This window comes from Salvelinus alpinus, chromosome 2, assembly GCF_045679555.1.
Source record: "Salvelinus alpinus chromosome 2, SLU_Salpinus.1, whole genome shotgun sequence".
NCBI lineage: Eukaryota > Metazoa > Chordata > Actinopteri > Salmoniformes > Salmonidae > Salvelinus > Salvelinus alpinus.
Genome location: NC_092087.1, coordinates 73,160,104 through 73,183,515, shown reverse-complemented (window position 1 = coordinate 73,183,515; position 23,412 = coordinate 73,160,104). Strand labels below are relative to the sequence as shown.

Genomic DNA, 23,412 nt, shown 5'->3' with positions numbered 1-23,412 from the left:
AAAATATATATAAATTATTCTCAACAAACAAACACTTTCCTATTCCTTTTGTTGTTGAAACATGAAAAGCAAAATGAGAATGACTCTGAGAGAATTGTTGATGTAATGATATGAACAGTGTGTCCCCAGCCTTGCAAAACTGACACTCGCAATGTTCTCTTCCATTCTCAATGTCCTGTTAAGTCTCATCCGCGCGCCATCATCTATAATTTGGGGTGCAATTTTCTGACTATAATGGCGTACACCCTGTGACTGTACACATTATTCTAAAATGGACACACACACGTTATTGAAAAAACTCACTTGTTATGGCTTTACATCACCTGCCATCACATGGTTGGACAGTTACTTATCCAATAGAACCCAGAGAGTGTTCTTCGATGGAAGTTTCTCTATCATCAGATATGTACAGTGTGGTATCCCTCAGGGCAGTTGCCTTGGACCATTACTCTTCTCAATTTTTTAAAACGATTTGCCACTTGTCTTACAAGATGGTAAAATTACTAAAATGACTATGTATTCTGATGATTGCACACTCTACACATCTGCACCTACAGCCAGTGAGCTCACTGAGACTCTTAGCAAGGAGTTACAGTCAGTGTCAGAATGAGTCATTAACAATAAACTGGCCTTAAATACATCTACAAACCAAAAGCATTGTATTTGGTTCAAAGCATTCTCCTAGACCTAAACCTCAAATGGGGTTGTACATAAAGGAGGTGACCATTGAACAAGTTGAAGAAGCTGAGCTCCTAGGAGTAACATTGGATGTTAGTTATCCTGGTCAAGTCATATTGACAACGTTGTTGTAAAGATGGGGAGAGGTATGTCTGTTACAAAAAGATGTTCTGCATTTTTGACACAAGTGTACTACAACTGTTCAGGCGCGGATCTTGATCACTGTTTGGTAATATGGTCAGGTGCAGCAAAGAAAGACCTATTAAAACTGCAGCTGGCTCAAAAAAAAGCAGCATGCCTTGCCCTTAACTGCACACACAGAACTAACATCATCAACATGCATAATAGTATTTCATGTTTCAGGGTTTAGGAGAAATTGACTACTTCTCTTGTGTTCAAAAATGCCTAACCATTTGAATAATCTATTTGCATACACTTCAAACAGACATACACTGTACATACCGCACCAGACACACCACTATGGGTTTCCTCACTGTACCCAAACCAAAAACACATTTAATGCGTCACTCAGTTACAGTGCCTTCGGAAAGTATTCAGACTTTTTCCAAATTTTGTTACGTTACAGCCTTATTCTAAAATGTATTAAATAAAACAATATCCTCAGTAATCTACACACAAACCCCATAATGACAAAGTGAAAACAGGTTTTTCACATTTTTTGCAAATGTATTAAAAATAAAATAAATAAATACATAAGTATTCAGACCCTTTGCTATGAGACTCAAAATTGAGCTCAGGTGCATCCTGTTTCCATTGATCATCCTTGAGATTTTTTTACAACTTGGAGTCCACCTGTGGTAAATTCTATTGATTGGACATGATTTGGAAAGGCACACACCTGTCTATATAAGGTCCCACAGTTGACAGTGCATGTCAGAGCAAAAACCAAGCCATGAGGTCGAAGGAATTGTCCGTAGAGCTTCGAGACAGGATTGTGTCGAGGCACAGATCTGGGGAAAGGTACAAAAAAATGTCTGCAGTATTGAAGGTCCCCAAGATCACAGTGGCTTCCATCATTCTTAAATGAAAGAAGTTTGGAACCACCAAAACTCTTCCTAGACCTGGCCAAACTGAGCAATCGGGGGAGAAGGGTCCTCTGACCGAGCTCTAGAGTTCCTTTGTGGAGATGGGAGAACCTTCCAGAAGGACAACCATCTCTGCAGTACTCCACCAATTGGGCCTTTATGGTAGAGTGGCCAGGCGGAAGCCACTCCTCAGTAAAAAGGCACACGACAGCCCGCTAGGAGTTTGCCAAAAGGCACCTAAAGACTCTCAGACCATGAGAAACAAGATTCTCTGTTCTGATGAAACCAAGATTGTACTCTTTGGCCTAAATGCCAAGCGTCACGTCTGGAGGAAATCTGGCACCATCCCTACGGTGAAGCATGGTGGTGGCAGCATCATGCTGTGGGGATGTTTTTCAGCCATAGGGACTGTGAGACTAGTTAGGATCGAGGCAAAGATGAATGGAGCAAAGTACAGAGAGAACCTTGATGAAAACCTGCTCCAGAGTGCTCAGGACCTCAGACTGGGGTGAAGGTTCACTTTCCAACAGGACAACGATCCTAAGCACACAACCAAGACAAAGCAGGAGTGGCTTCGGGACAAGTCTCTGAATGTCCTTGAGTGGCCCAGCCAGAGCCCGGACTTGAACCCGATCGAACATCTCTGGAGAGACTTGAAAAGAGCTGTGCACCACTGCTCCTCATCCAACCTGACAGAGTGTGAGAAGATCTGCAGAGAAGAATGGGAGAAACTCCCCAAATACAGGTGTGCCAAACTTGTAGTGTCATACCCAAGAAGACTCAAGGCTGTAATCGCTGCCAAAGGTTCTTCAACAAAGTACTGATTAAAGGTTCTGAACACTTATGCAATTTTGACATTTCATTTTTATTCAAAAAATTATTAGCAAACATTTCTTAAAAACTGTTTTTGCTTTGTCATTATGGGGTATTCTGTGTAGATTGGGGGGGGGGGGGGGGTAATTGAATCCATTTTAGAATAAGGCTGTAACCTAACAAAATGTGGAAATAGTCAAGGGGTCTGAATACTTCCTGAAGGCACTGCATGTATAGAGCCATGTCATCATGGAATGCTCTGCCACCAGAGTTGACTCAGGCAAAAAGCAAGTTTCGCTTTAAAACAGATTTTTTTTAAACATATTGTATCACAGCACCTCTCCTCTTTCTAAAGATCGAATTTAACTGTACTGTATATGTATATGAATAGTGTGTCAATCAAATTTTTTGTTGTTTCTTGGTGTCTTTCCAATATAGAACTCGTATATTCTTTTTCATTTTGAATGTCATGTCCTTGTCTATAGCTGTTCTGTACTTCGTCATGTATTTGTACGTTTGGACCCCAGGAGGAGTTAGCTGCTGCATGTGCAGTAGTTGATGGGATCCTAATGAACTAAAATAAACAGTAAGCGCTCTAGTCACAGCTGTTGACTGCCACCTGTAGACGTGCATTTTGAAACAAACATCAACACCTGCATGCAACTGCAAGCATTTCCCCTGTAATAAATACTATTGTCTTCACTTTCTCAGGTCAATTATGCACACACAAACAGTTCCATTTATTTACCTGTTTTGGAATTGTCTGTATTCCATTTAGTGCATTCCAGAGAGCCGTACTGATGTGATGATCCGTGTTTATTTTCCTTTTCCATCTCTCAACCGTGGGTTCGATTCCAAACTGGTCAAGGATGCGCTGTCAAACAAATACAATGCTGTGTCTTGGAAACCGAAGGAAAACTGACAAGAAAAGGCAACTGGAGCAGTCTATGCGCAGACATTCATTAAGTACCAAGCTGCATGGCAGAGAATTGGGTAAAAACGCTTCCACAACGTGCTGGTGTTGTCACGCTCTTTCCGTTGTTTGAGCTTGCGGTGTTCAAGCCAAGGCTGATGATGTTTTCAATACCTATTGTACTGTAAACTCGAAGATATACTTTTATATTAGATCATGGCGCCACCTAACGTTAATCGGTGGTACTACATACATTACCCCCACAATATCCCTCTCATTCAACAGCACTGTACTTAAAGGGATAGTTCATCCAAATTACAAATTGGTTTCCTTACACTGTAACGCTGCGTTCAAGAAAACTCAGAACTAGGAAACTGAAATGTCCAACTTGGAAACTCGTAGAAAGATGAGGTCAGTGTTTCAAAGTATTAGAATCAACCAATAGGAAGCTCTACACAAAAAACGTACGCACATTTTAACTCTGAGGTTCGGAGTTTATGAGTTGTCTTGAACGCAGCATAAGCAGTCTACGGACAAGGTAGGACAGCAATCCATGCTTTGGTTTTATTCACCTGGCACCGTTTTAACATTTGTGGCACAAATCCCATTCAAGTCATGGTACCGATATTAGCATTTCTCACGCATCAAGTCCAAATCCTCTGAAAGTATCTCAAATTTATTGTGACGCTCAACTAAGTCCCTTCTAGATGATTTGAACATGATGTGGGAAAATGCTAATATCAGTATATATATATATTTGTGCCATAAATGCTAAAACATTAGCAGTGGAACAGTGCCAGGGAAACCAAAGCATGTATTTCTGTCATACCATGTCCATGTATTTCTGTCATACCTTGTCCATTGACTTCTTGCTTACAAGGTAAGGAAACCAATGTCATTTTGTAATTTGTGTGAACTATCCCTTTAAGAATAAAATAATCAGCTCATTTATATTTAATTTCAGAAAAAGTCCAAAATATTTTTTTTAATATAAAATATACAGTAATTATATAAAATACATGTATTTACTCTACTATTAAACAAGTAATTGCAATGATACCATACTCCAATGATTAGTCTTACATACATAACATAAAAAAAATAGACAAGTGTGCAAAAAGGTCTATTGACGATTGATGATGCATTACAAACATACTAGCTGGCGATCAGAACTCTTTAAGACCCTCGTTTTTTTCAATGGTATTATGACAGTGGCTTTTATAGATGTGCCCTCTCGGTCAGTCAGACAGTCAGTGTCTTTCTCTCTCTGTCTGCATGTCTGTCTTTTTGTCACCTACATACTTTTTATGGGTGCATATATGATAACTGGTCCCCATCACCTCATGATTTATTTTAAACCAGCCAATATCTTACAGCGGTGACTGTGTTCCAACACCTTCAAGTGATAAATTTGCGTGATAAATTTGTTTGAAACAAGCGAAGGGCTCAGAGTTGAACTTTCATTTTAGCATAGACCTCCTAGCACGGTAATAGTCAACCACACTGGATATTGCACCACTTGTTAGTATAGCATACAGAACAAAGTCATAAGCAGAAAGCCACCAGATAATTAAACCTCCCCCCCAGTCGGTTTCCTGTCATGCAACATGTTCTTCAGGGATCTTAAAATAGGTGCATGTTCTTTTGTGTCATGTTTTAACTGAAGGCTTGTGCACAGTGCATTCAAACCTTTATTGCTAACTCACAAGAACATAGACGAGCTCAGAGAGCTATATGCACCTTTAAATAGAACCTGTTTTTTTTAAACAACTGGTTAATCCAACAAGTGACTGCTTCAAGAGCTTCTGTTGTTAGCTCACCAAGACATCAAACTATCTTTAAGTTGTTCTTCTGCCAAGCTAAGTAATGAAAATGACCCTACCAGGGTTATTCAGTGTCGGAACTCAAAGAGCAGCAGGTAGTGTGTTTACATGGCAAGCAGGGTTGGGGTCAATTCCATTTAAATTCAGTCAATTCCTATGGGAATTTCAGTTTACTCCATAACTTTACTGAATTGAAATGGAATTTGCCACAACCCTGACGTCAAGGGATGGATGAGTCTTCCCTTAGGTTAGATGATTGGGAGGGTGGGCTACTCTTCTGATGGACCAGATTTTGAACCCAGGTTGTCAAGTTTATGTTAGTCCTCTGAGCTAAAGCCTATCTAGGAGCTAATACCACCTCAGCTTCACTCTCATAAAATTGTCAATTTTAGAGGCAATATTGTTCTTTGACTATGCTGTCAGTCAGAGATACGCCCATGGGCACAGTATATGATAACTGTCACAAGCAGAAACTGGAACGAGATCCAATACCCATGGCAAATGAATTTGTTTGTTGACAAATCTAACATTTGTCAAACTCAACTTGTTTTCTTGTCAAGGCTACACCAGGTAAATAACCGTGGGTTACCCTTAGCTGCCACCCAGGTTCTCTTTCCACATCCCCTCAAGGTACACTGAGGCCCTGTTGTGAGTACTGAGCGCATCCCTGATCGTCATACAATGTGGATGGTCTCAATGTTTCAGTCTCTGTACAGTAGAGTCCATCCAGATGGTTGTGGGATCTGTCAGTTAATGATACCAGCGAAGGTATTGATTGGTAGAGGAAGTCCTTTGTTCATGTACTTGCTGAGGCCAGCGTCCCTCTCCTCTTCCCCCAAACTGAACTTGGACCGCATGGTCTTCTGGACACAGTATCCAGGATCAAGACAGGGTGCGATCTCTATGCTGGAAATGAATGAATTGATAGAGGACATGTAAAATTTTGAGAGTTAGATAAGTATGTTTGCCAGTTTCTTTGGCTTTAGTGACATTGAACATTGAATGAGGATTATAATATTACATTTTTAAAAAGCATATACGTGCATTTAGTTTTTTACATACAGTTGAAGTCGGAAGTTTACATACACCTTTGCCAAATACATTTAAACACAGTTTTTCACAATTCCTGACATTTAATCCTAGTATAAATTCCCTGTCTTAGGTCAGTTAGGATCACCACTTTATTTTAAGAATGTGAAATTAGTGTAACTAAGTCATGTTTGTAGGCCTCCTTGCTCACACATGCTTTTTCAGTTCTGCACACAAATGTTCTATGGGATTGAGGTCAGGGCTTTGTGATGGCCACTCCAATACCTTGACTTTGTTGTCCTTAAGCCATCTTGCCACAACTTTGGAAGTATGCTTGGGATCATTGTCCATTTGGAAGACCCACTTGCGACCCAGCTTTAACTTCCTGACTTATGTCTTGAGATGTTGCTTCAATATATCCACATAATTTTCCTTTCCTCATGATGCCATCTATTTTGTGAAGTGCACCAGACCCTCCTGCAGCAAAGCACCCCCACAACATGATGCTGCCACCCCCGTGCTTCACTTCCTCTTGAATTTGCAGACGTGTTGCTGTGCGTTTTGTTGCCAACCTTACTTTGCTAGCTGACAACTTTACGTTTTTTTTCTTTTTACCTTTTAATTACCGTTTATATTTTTAGTTTTTCCATCACAACTTTTTTTCCTCATTCAACTTTTTCACTCCGGACGCTTTATCTGGACATGGTTCGTCAGCACCTTCAACAGCCGAAGCTAAGTAGTAACATTAACATGATGTCTTTTAATTGCAGTCGCTGTACTCATAATATACAGGAGAACGATCGCCTTACGGCGAGAATAGCTGTGCTACAAGCCCAGCTTCAGACGCAATCGTTAGGCAAGGGTAATTTCAGTGTAGGAAAGGAAGAAACAGCGTCTGTGCCACCAGTAAGTACAGATACTAACGTTAGTATAAATCCTCCCGCACAGTCCCCGCAGCCGGACAACTTTCTCATGGCTTCTGGAGGGAAATGCTGTAGGGATGCTCAACTGGTGTCGCTCATTCAGCCGACAGAAACTTTCAACCAGTTTTCCCCATTAAGTAGCGAGTCGGAGTCTGAGGCCGAGTTTTCTCTTGTCTCTACTCCTCCCGTTACGGGGTCTGAGACGCCGAAGGCTCCCACCATTAGCTCTGACAAATTGAAAACCCTAGTCATTGGCGACTCCATTACCCGCAGTATTAGACTTAAAACGAATCACCCAGCGATCATACACTGTTTACCAGGGGGCAGGGCTACCGACGTTAAGGCTAATCTGAAGATAGGGCTGGCTAAAGCTAAAACTGGCGAGTGTAGAGAGTATAGAGATATTGTTATCCACGTCGGCACCAACGATGTTAGGATGAAACAGTCAGAGGTCACCAAGCGCAACATAGCTTCAGCGTGTAAATCAGCTAGAAAGATGTGTTGGCATCGAGTAATTGTCTCTGGCCCCCTCCCAGTTAGGGGGAGTGACGAGCTCTACAGCAGAGTCTCACAACTCAATCGCTGGTTGAAAACTGTTTTCTGCCCCTCCCAAAAGATAGAATTTGTAGATAATTGGCCCTCTTTCTGGGACTCACCCACAAACAGGACCAAGCCTGACCTGCTGAGGAGTGACGGACTCCATCCTAGCTGGAGGGGTGCTCTCATCTTATCTACCAACATAGACAGGGCTCTAACTCCACAATGAAATAGGGTGCAGGCCAGGCAGCAGGCTGTTAGCCAGCCTGCCAGCTTAGTGGAGTCTGCCACTAGCATAGTCAGTGTAGTCAGCTCAGCCATCCCCATTGAGACTGTGTCTGTGCCTCGACCTAGGTTGGGCAAAACTAAACATGGCGGTGTTTGCCTTAGCAATCTCATTAGGATAAAGACCTCCTCCATTCCTGCCATTATTGAAAGAGATCGTGATACCTCACATCTCAAAATAGGGTTACTTAATGTTAGATCCCTCACTTCAAAGGCAGTTATAGTCAATGAACTAATCACTGATCACAATCTTGATGTGATTGGCCTGACTGAAACATGGCTTAAGCCTGATGGATTTACTGTGTTAAATGAGGCCTCACCTCCTGGTTACATTAGTGACCATATCCCCCGTGCATCCCGCAAAGGCGGAGGTGTTGCTAACATTTACGATAGCAAATTTCAATTTACAAAAAAGAAAATGACGTTTTCGTCTTTTGAGCTTCTAGTCATGAAATCTATGCAGCCTACTCAATCACTTTTTATAGCTACTGTTTACAGGCCTCCTGGGCCATATACAGCGTTCCTCTCTGAGTTCCCTGAATTCCTATCGGACCTTGTAGTCATAGCAGATAATATTCAAATTTTTGGTGATTTTAATATTCACATGGAAAAGTCCACAGACCCACTCCAAAAGGCTTTCGGAGCCATCATCGACTCAGTGGGTTTTGTCCAACATGTCTCTGGACCTACTCACTGCCACAGTCATACTCTGGACCTAGTTTTGTCCCATGGAATAAATGTTGTAGATCTTAATGTTTTTCCTCATAATCCTGGACTATCGGACCACCATTTTATTACGTTTGCAATCGCAACAAATAATCTGCTCAGACTCCAACCAAGGAGCATCAAAAGTCGTGTTATAAATTCCCAGACAACACAAAAATTCCTTGATGCCCTTCCAGACTCCTTCTGCCTACCCAAGGACGTCAGAGGACAAAAATCAGTTAACCACCTAACTGAGGAACTCAATTTAACCTTGCGCAATACCCTAGATGCAGTTGCACCCCTAAAAACGAAAAACATTTGTCATAAGAAACTAGCTCCCAGAAAATTGGAACGGAAATGGCGCCACACCAAACTGGAAGTCTTCCGACTAGCTTGGAAAGACAGTACCGTGCAGTATCGAAGAGCCCTCACTGCTGCTCGATCATCCTACTTTTCCAACTTAATTGAGGAAAATAAGAACAATCCAAAATTTATTTTTGATACTGTTGCAAAGCTAACTAAAAAGCAGCATTCCCCAAGAGAGGATGGCTTTCACTTCAGCAGTAATAAATTCATGAACTTCTTTGAGGAAAAGATCATGATCATTAGAAAGCAAATTACGGACTCCTCTTTAAATCTGCGTATTCCTCCAGGGCTTAGCTGTCCTGGATCTGCACAGCTCTGCCAGGGCCTGGGATCGGGAGAGACACTTAAGTGTTTTAGTACTATATCTCTTGACACAATGATGAAAATAATCATGGCCTCTAAACCTTCAAGCTGCATACTGGATCATATTCCTACTAAACTACTGAAAGAGCTGCTTCCTGTGCTTGGCCCTCCTATGTTGAACATAATAAACGGCTCTCTATCCACCGGATGTGTACCAAACTCACTAAAAGTGGCAGTAATAAAGCCTCTCTTGAAAAAGCCAAACCTTGACCCGGAAAATTTTAAAAAACTATCGGCCTATATCGAATCTTCCATTCCTCTCAAAAATTTTAGAAAAAGTTGTTGCGCAGCAACTCACTGCCTTCCTGAAGACAAACAATGTATACAAAATGCTTCAGTCTGGTTTTAGACCCCATCATAGCACTGAGACTGCACTTGTGAAGGTGGTAAATGACCTTTTAATGGCGTCAGACCGAGGCTCTGCATCTGTCCTCGTGCTACTAGACCTTAGTGCTGCCTTTGACACCATCGATCACCACATTCTTTTGGAGAGACTGGAAACCCAAATTGGTCTACACGGACAAGTTCTGGCCTGGTTTAGATCTTATCTGTCGGAAAGATATCAGTTTGTCTCTGTGAATGGTTTGTCCTCTGACAAATCAACTGTACATTTCGGTGTTCCTCAAGGTTCCGTTTTAGGACCACTATTGTTTTCACTATATATTTTACCTCTTGGGGATGTTATTCGAAAACATAATAATGTTAACTTTCACTGCTATGCGGATGACACACTATACATTTCAATGAAACATGGTGAAACATGGTGAAGCCCCAAAATTGCCCTCGCTAGAAGCCTGTGTTTCAGACATAAGGAAGTGGATGGCTGAAAACTTTCTACTTTTAAACTCGGACAAAACAGAGATGCTTGTTCTAGGTCCCAAGAAACAAAGAGATCTTCTGTTAAATCTGACAATTAATCTTGATGGTTGTAAAGTCGTCTCAAATAAAACTGTGAAGGACCTCGGCGTTACTCTTGACCCTGATCTCTCTTTTGACGAACATATCAAGACTGTTTCAAGGACAGCTTTTTTCCATCTACGTAACATTGCAAAAATCAGAAATTTTCTGTCAAAAAATGATGCAGAAAAATTTATCCATGCATTTGTTACTTCTAGGTTAGACTACTGCAATGCTCTACTTTCCGGCTACCCGGATAAAGCACTAAATAAACTTCATTTAGTGCTAAATACGGCTGCTAGAATCCTGACTAGAACCAAGAAATTTGATCATATTACTCCAGTGCTAGCTTCCCTACACTGGCTTCCTGTTAAGGCAAGGGCTGATTTCAAGGTTTTACTGTTAACCTATAAAGCGTTACATGGGCTTGCTCCTACCTATCTTTCCGAGTTGGTCCTGCCGTACATACCTACACGTACGCTACGGTCACAAGACGCAGGCCTCCTAATTGTCCCTAGAATTTCTAAGCAAACAGCTGGAGGCAGGGCTTTCTCCTATAGATCTCCATTTTTATGGAATGGTCTGCCTACCCATGTGAGAGACGCAGACTCGGTCTCAACCTTTAAGTCTTTACTGAAGACTTATCTCTTCAGTAGGTCATATGATTGAGTGTAGTCTGGCACTGGCACTGGCTTACTGGTGCTCTTTCATGCCGTCCCTAGGAGGGGTGCGTCACTTGAGTGGGTTGAGTTACTGACGTGATCTTCCTGTCTGGGTTGGCGCCCCCCCTTGGTTTGTGCTGTGGTGGAGATCTTTGGGGGCTATACTCGGCCTTGTCTCAGGATTGTAAGTTGGTGGTTGAAGATATCCCTCTAGTGGTGCGGGGGCTGTGCTTTGGCAAAGTGGGTGGGGTTATATCCTTCCTGTTTGGCCCTGTCCGGGGGTATCATCGGATGGGGCCACAGTGTCTCCTGACCCCTCCTGTCTCAGCCTCCAGTATTTATGCTGCAGTAGTTTGTGTCGGGGGGCTAGGGCCAGTTGGTTATATCTGGAGTACTTCTCCTGTCTTATCCAGTGTCCTGTGTGAATTTAAGTATGCTCTCTCTAATTCTCTCCTTCTCTCTTTCTTTCTCTCTCTCGGAGGACCTGAGCCCTAGGACCATACGTCAGGACTACTGGGCATGATGACTCCTTGCTGTCCCCAGTCCACCTGGCCTTGCTGCTGTCCCAGTTTCAACTGTTCTGCCTGCGGTTATGGAACCCCTACCTGTCCCAGACCTGCTGTTTTCAACTCTTAATGATCGGCTATGAAAAGCCAACTGACATTTATTCCTGATTATTATTTGACCATGCTTGTCATTTATGAACATTTTGAACATCTTGGCTCTCTCTAATTCTCTCCTTCTCTCTTTCTTTCACTCTCTCGGAGGAACTGAGCCCTAGGACCATACGTCAGGACTACCGGCATGATGACTCCTTGCTGTCCCCAGTCCACCTGGCCTTGCTGCTGTCCCAGTTTCAACTGTTCTGCCTGCGGTTATGGAACCCCTACCTGTCCCAGACCAGCTGTTTTCAACTCTTAATTATCGGCTATGAAAAGCCAACTGACATTTATTCCTGATTATTATTTGACCATGCTTGTCATTTATGAACATTTTGAACATCTTGGCCATGTTCTGTTATAATCTCCACCTGGCACAGCCAGAAGAGGACTGGCCACCCCTCATAGCCTGGTTCCTCTCTAGGTTTCTTCCTAGGTTTTGGCCTTTCTAGGGAGTTTTTCCTAGCCACCGTGCTTCTACACCTGCATTGCTTGCTGTTTGGGGTTTTAGGCTGGGTTTCTGTACAGCACTTCGAGATATTAGCTGATGTACGAAGGGCTATATAAAATAAACTTGATTGATTCATTGATGGTGTTCTTCAGCTTGCAAGCCTACCCTTTTTCTTTAAACATAACGATGGTCATTATGGCCATACAGTTCTATTTTTGTTTCATCAGACCAGAGGACATTTCTCCAAAAAGTACGATCTTTGTCCCCATGTGCAGTTGCAAACCGTAGTCTGGCTTTTTTATGGCGGTTTTGGAGCAGTGGCTTCTTCCTTGCTGAGCGGCCTGTCTAGTTATGTCAATATAGGACTTGTTTTACTGTGGATATAGATACTTTTGTACCTGTTTCCTCCAGCATCTTCACAAGGTCCTTTGCTGTTGTTCTGGGATTGATTTGCACTTTTCGCACCAAAGTACTTTCATCTCTAGGAGACAGAACGCGTCTCCTTCCTGAGCGGTATGACAGCTGTGTGGTCCCATGGTGTTTATACTTGCGTGCTATTGTTTGTACAGATAAACGTGGTACCTTCAGGCGTTTGGAAATTGCTCCAAAGGATGAACCAGACTTGTGGAGGTCTGCAATTTTTTTTTCTGAGGTCTTTCCTGATTTCTTTTGATTTTCCCATGATGTCAAGCAAAGAGTCACTAAGTTTGAAGGTAGGCCTTGAAATACATCCACAGGTACACCTCCAATTGACTCAAATTATGTCAATTAGCCTATCAAAAGCTTCTTAAGCCATGACATAATTTTCTGGAATTTTCCAAGCTGTTTAAAGGCACAGTCAAATTAGTGTATGTAAACTTCTGACTCACTGGAATTGTGATACAGTGAATTATAAGTGAAATAATCTGTCTGTAAACACTTGTTGGAAAAATTACTTGTGTCATGCACAAAGTAGATGTCCTAACCGACTTGCCAAAACTATAGTTTGTTAACAAGACATTTGTGGAGTGGTTGAAAAACGAGTTTTAATGACTCCAACCTAAGTGTATGTAAACTTCTGACTTCAGCTGTATATACTGTAACATGACAAAATATATATAGTTTATACTGTAACATGACACAATATATATAATATATACTGTAACATGGCACAATATATATAACATGTGCATATGTAGCTAAAACATATACAGTATGACAAGGGCTAACCAAATGAGGTTAGACCAACATGCTTCAGAATACATTTCAACCAGCAACCTTCTGGTAACAAGATCATGTGTCTATCCACCAAACCACTGTCTGACCTGTTTTCATGTATTTCAAGTTTTTATGTTAGGCCAACCGTAGGCAACAGCTACACCAACAGCGCTCACCTCTGTACGTCTTTGAAGGTCCTCCTAGAGTCTTTGTCCAGGGTCACAGTGAAGGTTTTCATCTCCAGGGTTCTGATCTTAATGTTACAGGTACGAATCTTGGCCTCCTGTGGAATTAAGTCTGTGTGTTAGGTTTGGTTTTAGGTTTATGAGATCATGAAGCGATGTGGCCACCAGGCGTAGTCAAGCGAGCCAGGCCTTTATGACGTTAAGAACAATATGGAGAGCCAAGAATACCAAGAGGATTAAGTACATAGGTTATGTTTATGCATTTTATAACAACCTTCCCTAATAGACATCTGTGTGTCGAAATGGTGTAAACTCACCATGGTGTTCTTGGGTTTAGTTTCGTTGAAAGCTACTGTAAGAGAGTTCAGATCTGAGGACAACAACAAAAACAAGAACATAGGCCAGGCTTCAACAGATATACAGAATAATATGGGAAGAGCAGTAGACATTTCAGAACGTATTTTTACGTTCACACAATTGCATCAATACGCTACGACATGAACATTCACTACTGTTTTACATTGTGACTTTGCCCACTGAATTCACATATGTGCCCAATGGGTGACAACTCAGCGACTACTGATCACGATACAGATGAATCTATCAATTAATTACGTGAATGTAGTAAATATCATTGTGTGTGATATGTAGTGTTGTATACCTTCAGTTTCATTGGAGGGGATGGCACTGATCTGAACACCTGAGGTCCTCACTGACATACCCTTATCTACGTCTCTACCACTCAACGACACCTGGAGAGGAGGACAGAGACACAGGTCGGAGGTCATAGAGAGAAGCTAACAACTAAACGTCAAATACAGGTTATATGATCTCTCGTCAGGTCAGGCCACTCTCATGACGCAGTTCAAAACTCTAAACAGAGACAAACAGACGTTGCATCAACAGTATCAATCCCAAACACTATCAAAATAGAGCTAAACGTCAAGCACAGGTTGTAGGATCGCTCTTCGGGTCAGTTAAGTTTACTCTCATGATGCAGTTCAAAACTCTAAAACAGAGACAGACGTCGCAGCAACACTATGAAAATAGAGCAGAACATCAGCTTCATAGCCAGACGCAGCACTTTTACATTGATGTATATTGATGAGGTCATGTTAAAAACACGGTTGATCTTTCGCTGACCTTTTTGTAGTTGACAGAGACGACAGCACCACACACGTCTCCTGTGTTCTTCTTCTGCTTGATGGTCGTGGCTGAGAGAGGACAGACGTGATCAGACCGGACGAGTGACATATACACGTGCACACCAATGCATGCACACACACGTACACACACACTTCAAATCAGTTGAAAAAAAACATCAGATGCAGAGAGCGTTGATCAGCGAACACAGGCTAAATGTTACCTTTCAAAGTAGTTGGGGACTGTTTGAACTCGGGGAAGTCCAGCTCTAAGTGGGAGAGAAACACGTCCTCCACTGAGTCCTTGGTCAGGTTGGAGAAGCAGATCTAGAACATAGGCAAGAGGATGACAATCGTGGGTCAGTTGGTAGAGCAAGGCGCTTGCAACGCCAAGGGGGTTCGGTTCCCGCTGGGGCCAACCGTACGTAAAAATGTATGCATTCATGACTGTAAGTCGCATCGGATAAAAGCATCTGCTAAAAGGCATTTGGTGTTTTTTGGTCTATGAGTGAGGACTGATAATCATGAACATGCTAGAGTGCTAAAGATAAACTATGCTCAGTCCATCGCCGCAGACTTACTGTCATTACGTCACACAATCAACAACAGACAGTGCTAGAGAGATTCGATAGTGCCTAGGCGATAACTAGACCTGTTTGTGATGCATATGGCTACGTCTGTGTCCCAAATGGACCCCTAGTCCCTATATTGTGCACTGCTTTTGACCAGGGCCCACAGGGCTCTGAATAGGGTACCATTTCAGATGCATCCTATGTCTCCTCACCTTGACAGAGTAGATGGTGAAGTAAACAGGCTGCAGTCCGGTCCGCACGTAGTAGGAAATGACATCAGACAGGAAGGGGTTAGGCTCTGCCTGCTTGCTGCTGTTGGACTGCTGGAGAGAGATGGGATCATGTTAGTATGGAGCCTGGGGTTGACCAAGACAGATAGGGGTACACATTATATTAGCTTTTTAATACACAGAATGTTCATGTTTTGGAAGGAACTCGATTTCATTCATGTAGAGACACAGGAGAGGAGCGCTTCTTTGGTTTATAGTTCATCCACAAGGTGCTCTTTGATCATGGGATGAAATACTATGGAAAAGCCTTTGTGCAAACAAACTTCATCAAGGCACTCGCATGTAGTGGAACATATTAAAAGCCTTGATTGTTTTATGGCTTATGCATGGCAAGAATTAAAAAAAACACCTAAGCATTGCAAAAAAAGGCTTTTTCATTCTACATGAGTGCCTTGATTACTTCGGGAAGTTTGTGTGCGCAAAGGCTTTTTAACTATGCAGCATCAACTTATTTTTGTTCTATTTCCCTCACATTGTAATTCATTACCAATCATTATTTATTGGAAACTACAGCATTAAACAATGAAAACCTGACCCTGTGTCCCTGCTACGTTTCACAATCTTTTACCCGCCAATACTGTCTTTCCCTATACTGTGTCAAACAGTTTCTCTTCCCTCTATCCAGCTAAATGCTAAGATGACTCATAACAGCAAAACTATTTGCATACAGTACTCATAGGTTGCTAGTTTCGATAAGAGCCCACAGATGTTTTTTTCACTTCCTGTAAGCAAGCAACTACTGTACAGTACTGTGCAATTTCCTTTTGTTTTTCTAATCATTCAAAACACCTAGAGACATGCAAACGGTAATTTGTTGACTTTCTTTATATGGTACAGACTCCCGGTTGCAGAGCATAAACCACATTCAACATAACCACATAACTTTATCTACTGTAGATCAGACTAGTATTTTGTTTCCTCTTAAAATCCCGAAAGCTACACTTGCCAGGCTAATGAAACCAATGCATTCCAGGCAGGCTCAATCAAAAGTATCACAAGAGAACAGAAATACTATTTGATGCTGTCATTTCAACATAACGTAGAAACAGTGGGTTACTGTACCATTTTGGCCAGCTTGGGGATCATGGAACCCAGGCTGTTGATGTTGCAGTCGTACCATGGATCCACCATTCCCAAGTAGGAACCCAAGGCACAGGGGTTTTCCCGGGTTGGGGAGAGCTTTTCCTGATAGAGAAGTACAACATGGTTTATTATAGATACATTACTGTACTAAACTGTTAGGGTTACTCAACTGCAGCTAAGTTTTCAAATTTCAAATGTATTTATAAAGCCCTTCTCACATCAGCTGATGTCACAAAGTGCTGTACAGAAACCCAGTCTAAAACCCCAAACAGCAAGCAATGCAGGTGTAGAAGCACGATTCAAGTTCAGTGTAAAACCAGAGAACGACATTAAGCCTTTAGTGGGAATTGGCCTAAATGGAGAGGGCTATTTAAATATTTCTTAACATTTGCATAACCATGGTAGCAATTGAAAGGGAACAGTTTGGAGATATTGGGAAAATTATAAAACCAAAGTTGAGGACACAGTTCACCTGACACAAGACTGAATCCAAAAAGTACACTGTTGATTTTATGTGCATTTTATATTAACTGTGCTTTTCGCCACATTTGTTAATAAGTGTAACAGTTTAACTTTGTGGCATCCCCTCGCCCCAACCCGGGCGCGAACCAGGGACCCTCTGCACACATCAACAACAGTCACCCACGAAGCGTCGTTACCCATCGCTCCACAAAGGCCGCGACCCTTGCAGAGCAAGGGGAACCACTACTTCAAGGTTTCAGAGCAAGTGACGTCACCGACTGAGAGGTTGCTAGCGCGCACCACCGCTACCTAGCTAGCCATTTCACATCGGTTACATAAGGAAGTCTGAAAATACTCTGAATACATTCAGTAACATGATAAGAATATTCCTGGAAAATGTGGGGTAGGTGCAACATAACATAAAAACAATAGTCTCCAAGTGGCCACACCCCTCTCCAAAGTGTGCACAGTTTCTAAGTCATTTCAATACATTTTTATGACTCAAAGAAGAGTCTTCAACTATAAGCTCTCCTAGCTGTGCCTTTGAGGAACTACAGCAAGCACACTTGTAGTTGTTTTGTTTGGAACACTGCCCTCCATCACCGCCATCACACAATTACTGCTGTTGTTTACGCAATCCAAAAACGGACCATTATAAATCACAATCTGGGTCAAGTGGGCATCATTTGAAAGCGTGTTCTATTGCCAACATGACTAGCTAAGTTATAAAATACGATCTTACAGTGTTACGCTTTCACAGGGCAATTCAGAGAACATATCGTAATTTTGGTTCCCATAGAAAGGAGTACTCAGGTACATGTTCCGCTGCGGATTATCTTCATAATACACAAACATCCCACTGGGCACAGACGTCCTTTCAACGTCTAGTTTTGATTTACATTTGGTTGAGTTGTCAACGTGAAATCAACCAAAAATATCACTTTCATTGGAGGTTAAAAGTAGGTTAAAAATATCACTTTCATTCACTTTCATTCATTAGGTTAAAAGTTGGGTGAAAAAAACACATTTCCATACGTTGATGACTTTTTCCAAATCCAATCAGTTTCCACGTTGATTCAACATCATCATATAGATTTTTTGTTGTTGAAATGACATGGAAACAACATTGATTCAACCAGTTTTTGCCAAGTGAGATTCTGTTCAGAAAAACCCAGGATATGACGCCATGCTTCTACATCTGCATTGCTGGCTGTTTGGGGTTTTAGGATTCTGTATAGCATTTCGTGACATCTGCTGATGTAAAAAGGGCTTTATAAATAAATGTGATAGATCGATTGATGCCATCAAACATAGTGATCATAAACGTTGACTGTCGATTACAGGAGTTTTATGATATGGAAATGTGAAGTGCACATTTGGACATCTCATCTTTCAAAATACATAGTCCTCTTAATTTACAGCATCCCCCTCACTCAGACAACAACAAATTACAAAAGTTGTCCAATTAGTGGGAGGCATGTGGGCAACTTCTTGTCGCGTGCGTTGCTCAAGTTCAGAACGGCTGTCAGTCAAAACTCATACAGCCCTGTTAAGTGCTTAAGTGCAGAGCCTGAGCTCTGATGTCATTTACAGCATATTCCTGTACAGCCACTGCGTTCCAATGCAGGCACTTATCAGTGTCCAAATCTGCTATTTCAACCCGCATATCATTCTTTTGATGTGATCATTTCACATACTGTCTGTGGATGTGTGTGTGTGTGTGTGTGTGTGTGTGTGTGTATGTGGGTGTGTGTTCACATACTGAAACACTGAAATGAGTCATATCTTTGTCTCTTGACAGGTTGTAAACTGATAGGAATGAAGTGTTAGTTTGTGGCCTTACTTTGACAGGACAGGTGGGACTGGGATCCTCACAGACAGGGATGTAGTAAAACTGGAAGTTGACTTTCATCGTCAGAAAGAGACGACGCGCTTCCCTTTTCCTGCAGAGTGAAACCAATGATAAACTAACCCTCAAACCATGCTACACAGGAAACCCAAATGGGTGTAATAACCAGTCTTGAGTTAGCCGGGAATAATTCCATTGTATATTACTGACGCATTAACTATTAATGTGTCATGGTTTCAATCCAACTTCCTTATTCCTGACTAGACCACGGGAAATGGACAGTTAGTTTCCGATTTCATTTTTTGGACATTATGAAATAAAACATTTTCAACCACATAGTATAAGGCTAACCAAATTGAGATGTTGTAGGTGGAACTGTCTCCAAAAACTATACTATGATCATATCTAACAGAAATCTATTATATCCAGTATTCATTCTAATATATCCAATATCCACTACAAACTACATGCAGTCTCTCAGACTACATTACCCATGATCCTGGTCCCTCACCGGAGAAAGTAGAAGGCCTTAGCCAGCTTTCCCAGCACCCTGTCGTCCCCCATCACCACGATCCGGGCCGTGAAGTGCCTCTGCTGCTTGGAGAATGAGGGGGTCCCGCTGCACCCTGCCTTCCTATGAAGTGTCCCCCCTCCCCCGGCCACACTCCCGCTCTCCTCCAGAGCGTCCTGCATCAGGGCCATATTGTCTGTGACTGACGGCCTCATCTTGATGCCTCCTCGTCGGCTTAACCTGGCCTCCCCCTCCTCCGAACCACCAGAGGGTTCCACCACTGATGGCTCAACCCCAGGGGGAAGGTCCCTCTCGATGCCGCTGTCGTTGGACATCACGGAGTGGTTGGACATCACGGAGTGGCGGGGCATGGCGGAGGAGGAAGTGAGGTCGGCGGGGAGGTCAAAGTCGGTCTCCTGGTCCTGGCTGAAGCAGAAGTGTTCCGCCGACATGGAGCTGGAGCGCACGCACTTGGCCAGCTCGCGCCCTGGCGGAAGAAGTGACATCAGAGAAATAGGAATTAGATGACGTATATACTGTATCTCTGTAACATGAATGTCAATACAGGTCAATGAGAACATGAAGCAGCAAGACAAGAAAGCGCTACAGTATTGGACGTTTGCATCGGGTGAGAACACCGTATGTTAGAATAACACTGCTTACTATTCATGATTCATTCAGGACTATCCGTAATCGTGGTAGCATCCACATGAATGTAGAAGTGTTCAGAAACATATTCTATTCTCATTTACAATAAAAGTGACTCCAAAATGACACAATACATTATTTACCATTCATTTCTATTGGACCCATAAAAAAAAATCGGAAACACAGCCAAAAATGAACTGCAAATGCAATCAATAAGTTTGTAGAGTCACATGTTTGATGTAGTCATTGCGTACTAGGAATATGGTATCAAATTCTAAACTTGTGACTACTTTATTTATAAGAATCTTTAGGGGTGTAAATCATTTTGACCCCTACCTTTTTGAGAGAAAAAAAGCTATTACTGTTATTAAACAGAGTAACAGAGTTCATGTAACAAAGTTCTCTCATTGGTGTGTATAAACAACAGATCTGGCCACTCACAGATCTCCTCATCCTCCCTCCACAGGTGGAAGCTCATCTCCGGATTGGGAAGCGGCATGTCACACAGGCATCCCCCACCACCGGAGGACAATGTGTCTAAACCAGGAAGAGCCCAAACTGTCACAATGACACCAAAAACAACACAACACCCGCTTACTTCCTGGTCCCCATCCCCTACACTAAGTATATGGTCTCACAGCTGGCCTGAGAGACAGTGTAGTGTCCATTTGAAGGATAGTTGTTATGATGAGAAGAAAAAATATAGATTGGGGGGCTCTGACTCGACAGATTTAGACATGGAGGAATACAGTGTGAAAGATCAGCTCCATCCTATACAGCGATCTATTAATAACGGTCTCAAGGTCAGAGTGACTGCTATACAGCGATCTATTAATAACAGTCTCAAAGTCAGAGTGACTGCTATACAGCGATCTATTAATAACGTTCTCAAGGTCAGAGTGACTGCTATACAGCGATCTATTAATAACAGTCTCAAAGTCAGAGTGACTGCTATACAGCGATCTATTAAACGGTCCCTGAGTCAGAGTGACTGCTATACAGCGATCTATTAATAACAGTCTCAAAGTCAGAGTGACTGCTATACAGCGATCTATTAATAACGGTCCCTGAGTCAGAGTGACTGCTATACAGCGATCTATTAATAACGGTCCCTGAGTCAGAGTGACTGCTATACAGCGATCTATTAATAACGGTCTCAAGGTCAGAGTGACTGCTATACAGCGATCTATTAATAACAGTCTCAAAGTCAGAGTGACTGCTATACAGCGATCTATTAATAACGGTCCCTGAGTCAGAGTGACTGCTATACAGCGATCTATTAAACGGTCCCTGAGTCAGAGTGACTGCTATACAGCGATCTATTAAACGGTCCCTGAGTCAGAGTGACTGCTATACAGCGATCTATTAAACGGTCCCTGAGTCAGTGACTGTTGCACTGTACGGTATGTGTCAGCTTGAAGAAACACTAAAACAAAAAATGGACAGCATTGGCAGTATTTATCTGAATACGCCCTATGTGAAAAATGTATAACTACTTATATACATGTACCAGTTGTAATACCTTGAAGTGTCGTCTACAGTAACGTTACCCCTCCAGTTTCACTTGTAAACAGAAACCAAATGCTAGTCTAAAGGAAATGGGAGATAATGTCTGGATGCTGTTTAGATAACTTGGTTTTGGTTTGAAACAGTCAAAAGATGACCCCTCTATGATAAGGATACTGTACCTGATGTGCCAGTATGGGTGAGGATCTCTCTGTAGAGTTGTCCCAGTCTCCCCCTCAGCAACACCCCTTCCCCCTTACTGCCCTCCTCCACACTCTGCTCCAGACTGGCCACCACTTCCTGGAAGTACGGCTCCACGTCCTGGCCAATTTCCTGCCACACACACACACACGCGCACAAACAGACACACACACACCGTCTATGAATAGAATACAGGTGAAAGGCCACCAGCGTCCAGACAAACACATCTGGAAGTCTGAGTTTGACACATCCTGTTGAGATGAGTGTTATATTAGGACCAGTGTGTGTAAGTGTGTGTGTGTGTGTTTTAATGGGAATGGTGCCAACCTCTGTTAGATCATGGAACAACACAACTAAACAACACGCTATTGAGCCATTATAGATCATTTCTGGTTAAGTGTGTTGCTGAATATGACTGAGATGGCATGTATGAGGCCCCAGTAGACACCTTAAAGCTTACTGAGCTTTGCTTTGGTGCAAATTGAAACGGCCTAAACCACAAAGGGGGTTGCGCAATACATTGAAATAGAAACTAGTGTCAAACACAAAGTGGTATTGATTTAGATCACCTTGAACAAAACACAGCAACATTTACGAAAAACAAAACCAAAGTCAAACCGAGATCAAACAAATATCAAGAGCATAAACCGGTTTCTTTACTCTGGAACAGAAGTCAAACCCAAAAGGTTTTTCGACTGTGTAAAAAGTGCTGTGTGTACATAAAACGTGGTTAGAATGTGCATGTAACAAAAACAATGCGGTAAAAAACGAAGTTACTTCTGTTCTCCGAAGACGGATGGATGGACGGACAAATAAATAAAGACAAAAATAAAGAAACAAAGTTAAAAATGGAGGGTTTTACCAATAACTTTGACCCTGAAACTATCATCACATACGCATAGCGAAAGACCAGACTTATAGAAGAAGAAAGGTCATAGCGAAACTCAATGTCAACACAACCACAGCGCGACCACACACACCTTCAGTGCCTGTGCCAGTTTGGGACTGTGACACAGCTCCCCTCCTAGAGCAGCCTGGATGGAGTGTTGGACCACGCTCCGCATGTGGTCAAGGGGATTCAGATACCCCCCTGACCCCGAGGCCTCGATGTCCCCCCTCAGCGCCTCACCGTGGGGGCCGGAGAAGACCGCCGGATCGGCGAACACAAACACCCTAGGAGACCGTAGGAGAGATTGAGTTATTGCCTTTGGTTATCCTTGATTAACCAGTTCCCTAATTAGTTGGTCGGCAGTTCACATGCAAGCTGCTGTTTTTACAAGCTACTTTATCTACAAAACAGCATGTCATTCTATACCATAAGGAAAAATGGCTTCTACACTGTGCTGTGCTTCTCTCTGTGTCACCGTGTGTATGCAACATCAAGTTAGGTTGTTCTCTCACCTCTCCTGAAAGGGATGGTAGTCATTCTTCAGGCTCTGCTCTGCAACCACCATCCTCTGATACAGCACTCCTGTGGGTCAAAAGTATTGACACATTTAAAACACATGACATTCTCGTACTAAAGCCAGTGAATACGTTGAAACAAACATCCCTCTTCGTTATAAAGTGCATTACAGTAAAACGATGATCACCTTCTGAAGACAGTAAAGTCTACC

At 42.4% G+C, this 23,412-nt stretch overlaps 2 protein-coding genes across 4 annotated transcripts in view; both read right to left on the bottom strand.

Annotated features, from left to right (window-relative positions):
• Positions 1 to 4,277, bottom strand: part of LOC139567720 (bMERB domain-containing protein 1-like) — a 45,677-nt gene extending 41,400 nt beyond the window's left edge. Inside the window, exon 1 of the mRNA XM_071389157.1 lies at positions 3,286 to 4,277. Within this exon, the coding sequence (XP_071245258.1) occupies positions 3,286 to 3,370 (85 nt within the window). The 5' untranslated portion in view covers positions 3,371 to 4,277. The remainder of the gene's footprint in view (positions 1 to 3,285) is intronic.
• A 143-nt stretch (positions 4,278 to 4,420) lies between these two features.
• LOC139567719 (phosphoinositide 3-kinase regulatory subunit 6-like) overlaps positions 4,421 to 23,412 on the bottom strand; it is a 31,685-nt gene continuing 12,693 nt past the window's right edge. For 2 of the 3 annotated variants that reach the window (XM_071389155.1, XM_071389154.1), the window contains exons 7-20: positions 23,198 to 23,267; positions 22,777 to 22,969; positions 21,778 to 21,928; positions 20,531 to 20,626; positions 19,442 to 19,928; positions 18,925 to 19,024; positions 16,599 to 16,721; positions 15,459 to 15,569; positions 14,899 to 15,001; positions 14,676 to 14,746; positions 14,194 to 14,284; positions 13,850 to 13,902; positions 13,524 to 13,630; positions 4,421 to 6,179 (exon numbers count right to left, since the gene is read on the bottom strand). In XM_071389155.1, coding sequence (XP_071245256.1) covers positions 6,020 to 6,179; positions 13,524 to 13,630; positions 13,850 to 13,902; positions 14,194 to 14,284; positions 14,676 to 14,746; positions 14,899 to 15,001; positions 15,459 to 15,569; positions 16,599 to 16,721; positions 18,925 to 19,024; positions 19,442 to 19,928; positions 20,531 to 20,626; positions 21,778 to 21,928; positions 22,777 to 22,969; positions 23,198 to 23,267 — 1,916 coding nt within the window. In that variant the 3' untranslated portion in view covers positions 4,421 to 6,019. The remainder of the gene's footprint in view (positions 6,180 to 13,523; positions 13,631 to 13,849; positions 13,903 to 14,193; positions 14,285 to 14,675; positions 14,747 to 14,898; positions 15,002 to 15,458; positions 15,570 to 16,598; positions 16,722 to 18,924; positions 19,025 to 19,441; positions 19,929 to 20,530; positions 20,627 to 21,777; positions 21,929 to 22,776; positions 22,970 to 23,197; positions 23,268 to 23,412) is intronic. The other variant, XM_071389156.1, reaches the window with a different exon arrangement.